This window comes from Sphaeroforma arctica, assembly GCF_001186125.1.
Source record: "Sphaeroforma arctica JP610 unplaced genomic scaffold supercont1.511, whole genome shotgun sequence".
Classification (NCBI taxonomy): Eukaryota; class Ichthyosporea; order Ichthyophonida; genus Sphaeroforma; species Sphaeroforma arctica.
Window position 1 is genome coordinate 31,279 of NW_014040047.1, and position 10,800 is coordinate 42,078.

The window sequence follows — 10,800 nt, forward strand, 5'->3', positions numbered from 1 at the left end:
TATGTGTGTGCATATGCATATGTATGTATAGAAGTATGTATATATATTCATATATATATATATATGTAGATGTATATATATCGATCTATATCGATCTATATATATTTATATCTGTATGTGTTTGTGTGTGTATAATTGTATACATATATACATAAATATACACACGCACATATATATATATTTAAATATAGTGTAAAACTATCTGAAAACATCGTCTATTTACAGCAAAATAATAATTTGTTTTGTTGCAAATTTATTTATTCATATTATTTGAATGTAAATATTGCGTTTCTGTTCTAAGTTATAGTTTTTCACCTGTATTTAGTGTTTAAAATAATACCAAAGAGCTCCTCCATTATGCCGTTGACCAAGATTTCCATAGTTGTAAATGTGTTATATGCACGTTTGCAAGTTTGCCTTTCAAAATTAAAGCAAATATCAACAGTTTTACAATAGTTTTGCGCTACTCAGGATCCTGTCGAGGTTTTCAATTCATTTTTTTCTTCTAGTCCCCCCCCCTCTATATATATGTATATATATATATAAGGGCTTGTTTCTGTTTGCACAATAAACATGTGTTCATCAATGTAAGCCTACGTCTTGGTGCCGGTAGGTTTATTCAAGCTGTTCCATCATCTCAATGCACCTTGTTTATGCATCAGATTCAGAAGGTTAGGCTCCAGGGTTTACCTTCTCTCGTAAACGGATGCAGATGCCTTGGTTCTACACATAAAAGAAGGTAACTTCGCAACCCCTTCACATTCGCTGAGCCGAGCTGACTCAGAAGAAACTTGCCGTATCAAACTCGCGCTCTTTCAGCGGCGAACCGGTCTTTGCGGCAAAAGCTATGGAGGCCCATTCGTCTACGCCTGCGAGCACAACTGCGGTGAAGCGAGAGATTGCAGATATCACAGCGTCTAATGGAACGAGTGTTGCGGAGGCTACGGATGATAGGTAATTATTGGCTGTCATTTTTGAGCGTATGCATTGGAGGTTCATCCGTATGTGTGTACAGCGACACACATACATCCGTGCTTGTGCTTTCCAGAGCTATCGACAGTGCGTGCATGATAGTATCACCTCAGAGTTCATGGTGTATCTGTGCTATGTAGCAGGAGCCGACATACCTACACGCATGTGACTTTAGTACTGTCGACTTTGCTTGCGCACACGATTACATCCTTTTGCAGCCCCCTGTCGCATTCGCCTGTTATCTTATGGTATGGAAGTGTAGCTACGGTGGCTTTAGTTGCGCGCTCGTTGCGTCGTTGCGGATCACTATTCTACTGTATATGATATTAAATAATGAAGCTAGCTTGCACATTGAAGCAGTTTGCGAGTGTAGGTTTGCATTTTACACAAGGATAGTTTGTGGGGTTCAAATGGCGCTTTGCATTTAGAGTTGTTTATCATTGACGCATCTAGCGATTCATGTGGATACAGAACGGCAGGCGTGATCTCAATTGACAATTCGAAGTTATCTGTCCGGACGGCTATACTGTGATTGTTCGCACACTTCAAATGTAATGAAATTGACACTAGCCATCAACTGACGTTAGCCACATGTGTGTGTATCGAGGTGCCCTAGCTGCTCAAGACATTGTATCGGGTTTCACAAATGTTTTAGCGAGATCGACATTCAGGTAGTTGTTCATGAATATATTTTTAATTAATAATTCGCAGCAAGTCTCGCGCGTCTAGCGGTTTCCTTTTTTGGTTCTGCATTGCGCTAATAAACACGCAGAGGCACGTCCTCTCTACTGGTTCAAGTCATGTGTATTCACGTGACGTTGTCTGCACCCGCTAAACAGTGAGATTCATATGCATGTAAAGTAGAGTGAGGAATGGCGTGTTCAATGCATATATACAGCTTCGGTGTATCGTCAGATGTGCTTATATTATATAACGCCAATGTGCTTATATTGTACAATGCGTAGAGCGTATCGCTTATTGCTGTTGTAAATGAACTTCGTCATGCTGTGCAAGTATTATGACGCTGTTGCCGTCGCTGAATACTTAGCGCATTGTAGACAGGGTTGTTAGGCTGAAGCCGGCGCCCGCGCAGCCATTCTAAACGCCCGAATGGTCAATTTGCCATTGATTGCAAACCGCTTCCTATCGCTATTATATTCATTGGTGACATGAACCTTCATCACCACCTAGACGGTTGACTCTGTAATATGTATATACGCACCCGAATCGCTATACATTCTCTCTTGAGTTTTCTCTCCAATTTATATCAAAAGTAGTCGAATGTGTTAGGTAATTATCTAAACATTTAGTTCTATCATCATATAGCATGTGTTTCGCTGGCTGTTTCAGTGTTCAATACAGCCAGATGTCACAGTTGCTCATTTCGTATCAATTAGTTCGGAGTGCATACGTAGGTTCGTTTAAAGCGTGCCAGTGATGCGTACACACCAAGTCAACAAAAATTAGTAGCTGGCACTGATGATTGTCATGTATACATGCAACTCTCCTGTAACCGTTCATTTCCGCTTTGCTTCTCTACTATATTCCCGCTATTGTCTGTCTTCTGGTTGAGGTCATTCGTCATGTGTTCATACGCTCTACCACCGCGGCAAGTAGTAAAAGTTCATTCTTTGCGATAACTTTAGTTCCGATGCTACGACTGTGACCCTCCAAGTATTTGTTCATTGGATTGCTATAGAGCATATGCATTGGCAATAATCGCAAACCGCTCACTCCCCGCTCGTGTCCCAAAAGCAGGAGCCCTCCCTCTAAACGGCCCAGGACAGACGACAGCGGAACAGAGGCACGCGGACCCCTTCTGAAGAGTGAACCACTTACCAACGGCCAGGGCACAGGTACCGGCAACCCCGGGGACGACGATGACTACGGCTTGGATTTGTCCGAAGATGAATCCCACGAGAAGGACAAGGAGAATGCCCATAGAAAGAATCATAGTGGCAATAGTAAGGGCGTGAACGGGGGGGTTGCGGAGATTGTGGATGCCAAGGTGGGGGACAAGGACGAGAAGGCGGATATAAAGGACGGCGAGAAGCCGGTCGATACGGAGGCGAGTGTGAAAGACGAGACGGTGGAGCCGCAACACGCGCAGGACGATAAGTCGGACGCTATCACAGACACGCCAATTGAGGCGAATGAGGAGATGGCGGACGATAGAGATCGGAGCGATCGTGTCTCGCATGCGAACGAAAACGGCGACAACGAAAATGAGAATGAGAACGAGGAGGACGCGCAACGAAGTGTGAGTGAGAGCAGTGAGGTAGTGGGAAGCGCAGGTGTGCACAAGTCGCAGGAGATGGAGACTCAGGGAGAGGAACCGGAAGGTGGAGAAGATGCAGAGATATACGGAGACGGAGATGAGCACACGGCCAATGGCGTGTCTAGTGCGGCTCCATCCGAAAGTCACATGTCTGATGGAAACCTTTCGGATGTGCACACTGACGCGCGGTCGGATGTACAACCGAGTATGGAACCCGACCACTTTGATGAGGACGGCGATATCGATGTGAAGGAGCTAAGGTTCAAGAGTCTGGATGGCATCATGCGCACATTGTGGAAGAATGGGGACGCTTGGCCGTTCCATTTGCCCGTGGACGATGTGGCGCTGAAGATCCCGGACTACTATAAGATCATTACCAGGCCAATGGATATGACGCAGATAAGCAATGTAGGTGGCTTGTTGGGGCGATCTAAAAGTTGTTGGTCACAGGACGCTTGCTTTGATGACTGTGTATAGTGTGAGCTGTATGTTCCCGATGATATATTTATTAATATATTAATATACCTATACATCCCTATATATATATATGTCTTGAACACGCATAAAATTATATACCTATACTTAGATATAAATACATTTTTACATATATATATATGTTATATGATATGTAAATCTATGTGTTAATCTATGGTATATCTATGTGTACATGTATATATATATGTATATAATTATATATATATATAAATTTAAGGTATATACTTATATTTATATGTATTACTCTATATTTATATATTTATATATCTTGTATCATATATATAAATTGATATATGTATGTATGTATGTATCTACCCATGTATATATACACACGCATATATATAGATATAGATATGTGTATATATGATATATATATATATATATGTAAATGCATATATATTTGGATTTGGATTGGGATACACATATATTTGATGTATTTCAAATTCATATATCTATATCCATATCCATATCTATTTAAAAATACATACATATCCAAACACACATATATATATATATATGTGTGTGTGTGTATGTGTATGTTATTTTTTTAATATTTTTTTTATACACACACACATATATATATTTATATTTATATTATAAATGTATCCAAATCCATGTATATATATGGATATATCTATATATCAACCCCGTGCGCCGGGTAGCGTAGTGTATTGGAAAAAACCGTTACTATGCCGAGATTCGCTACGCATGAACACGCACAAACTCGTATTTTGTCGATGTTACTGTTTATTTTGGGTTCGCGAGTTGTACCAAGTTGTTGCAGCGACCTTTACTTTTCTCCCTTTGCTCGCAATAATCGGATTCACGCTACATCGTTTATGCGGTTTGATGGATTGCGTACTCCTATCGCTCCCGTTCCGGACCAGAAAGTTTGCAACTATAACTGTTTTACTAATTATGCAGTTTGCACATCCGTCTTAATCTACAGAAACTCAAGGAACGAATATACGAAAGCGTAGACGCATTTCAGGACGATTTCGAACTGATGTTTCGAAACTGCCGGATGTACAACAAACCCGAAAGTGATATCGCGCGCATGGTGGGCAACTTAGAGACTGCGTTCCACAAGCAGATGGATAAGATGCCGAGTGATGCAGATCTCATTGCCAAGCATCGGGTGAAATTGGAGAAGAAAAACACCAAACGAGCGGTCAAGAAAGCCACCAAGACCCGTACCAAAGGTGCAGCGAGAGCGTTAACGGGTAAAGCCCCGGGTGCGGGTGCCGGGTTGACGGCGAATAAGATATCGGTGATGAAGCTCAAGGAGAGGCAAACAGATAATACGGCGGGACGTGGGGCAAATACTTCTTTGCCTATGTCGCGCACACAGTCAGTCGATTCGTTTGGGGTGCGCAGGACGTCACGGATGTCTCTGGGGGGGATAGAGCCGGCGAGCGACATAAACCTGTACGAGCGAGCGCTGGACAACAGGCCTGCAAGGGATAGAAGGGCGGTGGTGCCGTTAGTAGCGGAGATGGAGATCAATTTACGGCACAAGCTTACGGTGCAATTGAAATACTGTGGGAAGATTCTTACCGAGTTCCTGCATAAGAAATACTACCCCCGAGCGTGGCCGTTTGTGGTGCCCGTTGACCCGGAACTCTTAATGCTCCCGGACTACTTCAAGATTATCAAGAAACCCATGGACTTGAGCACGATGCAAAAAAAATATGATAACAGGGAATATGCATCGGCTGAGGTATATATATATATGATTTTTATTATTATTATTATTATATATTATATAATTTATATATATATATATATATATATTCTGCTATGCAGCACACATGGCTATTTGTATGAAAAACCCTGCGCACATGTGTGTTTTTGTCTATGAAATTAGGTCGCATAGCGTTGGGAAAAAGTCACATTAGATGTAAATCGACCGGCTTGCCCCATATGCATGAATCCGTACTTCGTCTCGAGATTAGGTTTCGTACGTAAAATTTTGTGGGTTACAATTGTATATGCATGCTACCCTGATATGCGTGTTGCGTGGTGTGGTGTATACGACGAGGATGGTATTTTATCCTACGCATTACTCTGCGCGTGTCTATAATATACCAGGGGATTGCTATTTTACTTTGTATATTGTAGCTAGTTTTTATATTCGTTTGCTTACGCAAATATTTTCGAATAACTGGGCGTACGTACTTTCCTCGAGACTCACTATCTATCTTGTGAACCCGACAATGCACAGGATTTTGCTAACGACATGCGGCTCATGTTTGCCAACTGCTACCGGTACAACAAGCCCGGTCAGGATGTATATGAACTGGGCAAGAAGCTCAGCGTTGATTTTGAGCAACGCTTTGCGCGGAAACCGGACGAGCCCATCGCCCCACCGAAGACGAGAAATAAACTAAAACACGCACAAGGCACATCCCACTCAGTGGGTGGGGGTGCGACGCATAGGCAACGACAGGAATATTACGAGGACGAATTCGAAGAAGACGAAGACGAAGCGGAAGAGGCGCCGTTCAGGACTCAGGCGGAACTGGACCACGTGGAACAGCTCAGGAAAATGCAGGAGATGGTGGCGACGCTGCAGTCGAATATCGAGGCGCTGACGCGCACAACCAATAAACAGGCCTCGTCTACAGGCAGTCGCAGGAGTGGCCCTGCTACCGGTACGGCGGCCAGGAAGGGCAAACAGGCGGCGCCATCAAGGAAGAGCACGAGCACGAATAACAGTAAGGTTACCAATACACACCACGCACCCGCGGCTATGAAACGCGCCCCGCTGCCCAAGCCACAACCACCGGCCGTGCAGGGAAAGCCCAAAGAGGATACCAAACCCATGACGTTCATGGAGAAGAAAACGTTGAGCTTGAACATCAATCGCCTGCCTGGTACGATTAAGTTGTTCATGCTAATATGTTGTTTTGTGACTTGGTATTGATATCTTAAGAGTGGTACAGTGTTTCTGGCGGATGACTATTGGTGATCCTGGTCTATTATTTTGTGAATGGCCATGCTTCGCCTGTTTGCGTTCTGGGGTGTGCGGCTGAAGCTACGGGTGGCGTGTGTGCGGGTCTGTCGACATGGTAACCAGAAGGTATATCGTGTTGGTTTAGGATTCTCAGACTTCTGTGACTCATTCTCATGTTTGCCTATTGCCAATTTTGTCAGGTAATTGTGTGTGTGTTTGTTATAGCGTCTATATCAATTTTTAGCAGTCACGGTTCAGGATCTGTTCTTCTTTGCGCCGGCTGGAAAGTGCGCATATAAACATGAATATGCCGTTTATCTGTGCATATACCGCTTTGATGGACTGAGTCCCTGCTGCCTGCGTGCTATATATTCTGTGCCGTAGCTGGCCTATCCCGTCTATTTTATCGTGTTTTTTTTCAGTGTTCTTCGGTCATCGGCAGAAGTTTTCTCTGAGCAGGGCCACCATAAACGTGTCGCTATATGCTCGGCACTAACCCACCGTCCACCTTGCGCTATTACACCACCCCACAGGAAGCCGCATTGCCAAGCTTGTAAGCATCATACAGACTTGTATACCCGAGCTCGCCAACTGCCCGGCGGAGGAGCTCGAGATAGACATTGACTCGCTTGATCCCCTCACTCTGCGTGAGTTGGAGAAGTACGTCAACAGCGCCATGGCCGAGCCCTCACAGCCGCCCAAGAAACCCGCGGCTAAGCGAGCACCCGCACGTCGTAAAGCAATCCCCAAGAAACAGGCCCAGGCCTCTGGGTCAGGGTCGCAAGCCCGCGGTAATGGCGGGGCCCATCCACCTGCGTCTCGGGGTGCCGGTAGTGGGTATCTGAGCGAATCTCAGCGTATGCGCAGAGGAGGGTCGAGCTCTAGTTCTAGTTCGGATTCTTCCAGCGGGAGCTCGTCTAGCGATAGCTCGGGCAGTGATAGTGAGAGTGAAGCGGAAGTGACTACATCGTCGAGAAGCCGTGGGACCGGTGGCAAGGGTGGATCAAGGTGAGAAATTATATATATATGTGTGTTTGTGTTTATGTTTGTGTTTCTAATATTAGATGCAAATTCTCTCAAAAGTACAAACTCATACTAGATTATTATGTTGTTGTTATTATTATATATTTATCTAATGTTATATATATATTTATCTAATGTTATTTATATATATATATATATAATTATTGAGAATTTGAGCTACCTTACAAATACATCTCTGCATGTCGATCATCTATTGAGATTTGTAGTAGCGTATGGAGTGTTAAATCATTCATCCGTTTCCAACAAAGCGTGAGCGTGTGTTGTTCAATTTTGGATTATTATTGCATATTTGTCGCGGTCTCATTTACTGTGCCTTTGCTGCGAAAGTCAGCCAAAATTCGTATACTGAACCACCCACTTAGACCCGAATACAATCATACATATTTGTGTGCCGTACCCCCGCCTACCGTACGCTGATACATCGTCACCCTTGTTCTGCAATGCCATACCAACCCACAGACCTTCATCGGCCACAGGTACTAAGAGTGGTTCGTTAGGGGCTCCGCAACGGCGTGCGTCCGCCGCCTCTGCGAGTTCGATGACCAAGCCTGCTACCAGTAACACATCGCCTGCACCGGGCATCAATGCAGGTATACAGCTGGCACCTGGGCCCCCGCCTAAGCCCAAGGAGAGCAAGCTGCTGCTCGGCGAAGCAGCCCGTACGAGCCAGGCTCCACGTACAAATGCTCTCAAGATGGTACCCAGTGCGAGTAAGGCCCATGGCGTCAAGCCTGGCAGCAAGCCGGCGATCAAGGTGGGCAACGTGAACGCGTGGTCGTCCCTAGCAACGGGGGGCGGTGGGGTTGCTAGCAGTGGCAACACGCCTAGAGGTACGTCCCCGGCCACAGGGAACTCGCCCGCGTCTCGTATTGGCAACTCAGTCTCACCGGCGGATGGTAGTGGTGACCGGTTGAATGAGTACCGTAAGAAGGCGCTGCTCAAGTCGACCCAGGAGAAGCTGGGCGGCGGGGAGTTGGGGGGTATGAGTGTCAAATCAGGTACTAACATGGCCTTGTCACGCAATGGATCCATGAGCTCGGTTGGTGTGTCTGGGCGAAGCCCCATATCGCATTCAGGCCAAAATACGAATACGACTACGAAACATAGCGGGAGTGCCGACGAGTCTGATAGTGCTGGCCCGGGCAGAGATGAGGCGGTGGCGGACGACCAGGACGATCGGGCCAAGCGACGGGAAGAGGAAAGGCGTAGGCGAGCGCAAGAAGCCAATCAAGAACAGAGCACGGCAGCCCACGACGCCATCAGTGGGGAGGCGCTCGAAGAGTCGTTGTTCATGTTCGGATAGGTCTCGGCAACACGTGATGGTGCATCGCCTGCCATGGTCTGGCACACATAGGACTTTGTGTGCAACTGTGGATAATACTATGCTTGTAGTTCATTTGCATACTAGATGGGAGCGGAGAAATTATGTGCCGGCATTCAGTGCGATCGTGTCCATGGATCGCACTTATCTATGGCCGATCGAGTTTAACGCGGAAAGGAGGGGTGCTCGGTATTGTCTGCGATTGAATCTGTGGGCGTGGGCGTAGGCGGAGCCACACACTGAACTCAGGCTCAGAGTCACGTTCATTCGAGTGGCTGTCTCTAAGAAGGGGATCTCGAGGCTTCGCTCTGAATGCGCACTATACAAAATAGTTGTGTTGGGCATATGGACCGGCATGATGACAATGGGCCTATACATCGCGAGTCGGCATATAGTACGGCCGGACTGCTTGGCAGATGGATCGTGCTGCATATCTATCTGTACATATTATTAAGAGATATACACACGTTTGCATCGCCGGCATCGACCGACTGTACACAACACCCACCCTCGCACTATATGCGAGTGGTGAATGGCCGTCTTCGCCGCATTCGTGTATGCTGCCGATTGGCCGATGGGTCGGATTGTTGCGCGTATGCTGTTGTCCAAACTCTCTCGGTTTCGCTGCACAACGAGATGTATTACAATAAATTCAAATCCCTGAACCCGCTTGTATTTTGTGATCAGTGTGTGGGTACATATGAGTGACATGATAATTTACTTGCTCGATCGCCTTTTGGGTTCAGCCAGCGCTCCGCATGCATACTAGCTTGCAAGTTTACCGTTTGAATTGAAGATGCAGCATATTCCTTCTTCCCGACGCTAAATTTGCTCGATCGCCTTTTGGGTTCAGTCAGCGCTCCGCATGCAATACTGGCTTCCAAGTTTACCGTTTGAGTTGAAGATGCAGCACATTCCTTCTTCCCGACGTTAAATTTCACTTTGTTTTTATGTTGTGCCAACATCAACGCGTCTGTGATGATAAACGAGTAGTCAGTCCTGCACCTTTTTTGTATCATACCGCAAAACAAACGAAACTCATGACAACGGAGCATCAGTTGTTCCTGTGTGACCCACTAACTTAACTTACACGTGATTAGTGAAGTCAACCTAAACCATAGATCACATAGATAACGACCGGCGAGTGAGAGGGCCCGCCGTGTATCTCCATTCGAAGTGTGAACAAGATCGATTGTACACCTACTCTAGGCGAGCTATGAGTATATAGCTTTGCGTAACCCCCTTCGGACAATAAATCAAGTCTATATCGTTGTCCCTTTCCGCGTGTGTGAATTCCTTCGATAATCATCTGACCGCGATATCTACTTGCCTGGTGACTCTTTTGGTTTGTTTGCAATCATGCATGAAGATTTTCAGGTCAACGACTCTTTTGGTTTGTTTGCAATCATGCATGAAGATTTTCAGGTCAACGACAATACGCAATATATAAATGCCCGCGTTTGATATACTATATGGTTTCGTGTGCGAACATTGTTATCTGGGCGAGCCGTGGTCAAAATTAGTCTTTGATTTTATGTATTGAACTTGACTAGTATTTACATATTTACATATTTACATATACATATACTTATACATATATATACACACTTATATATATATATATATATATATATATATATATATATATATATATATATATATATATATATATATATATATATATATATATATATATATATATATATATATATATATATATATATATAATATATA

The 10,800-nt window shown here is 44.8% G+C and overlaps 1 protein-coding gene across 1 annotated transcript in view; it reads left to right on the forward strand.

The window, feature by feature from the left end:
* The window catches only part of SARC_06858 (hypothetical protein), a 10,876-nt gene extending 999 nt beyond the window's left edge, over positions 1–9,877 (forward strand). Inside the window, exons 2-7 of the mRNA XM_014299222.1 lie at positions 663–954; positions 2,731–3,658; positions 4,695–5,465; positions 5,970–6,621; positions 7,235–7,709; positions 8,205–9,877. Coding sequence (XP_014154697.1) covers positions 848–954; positions 2,731–3,658; positions 4,695–5,465; positions 5,970–6,621; positions 7,235–7,709; positions 8,205–9,048 — 3,777 coding nt within the window. The 5' untranslated portion in view covers positions 663–847 and the 3' untranslated portion in view covers positions 9,049–9,877. The remainder of the gene's footprint in view (positions 1–662; positions 955–2,730; positions 3,659–4,694; positions 5,466–5,969; positions 6,622–7,234; positions 7,710–8,204) is intronic.
* The last annotated feature ends 923 nt before the right edge of the window (positions 9,878–10,800 follow it).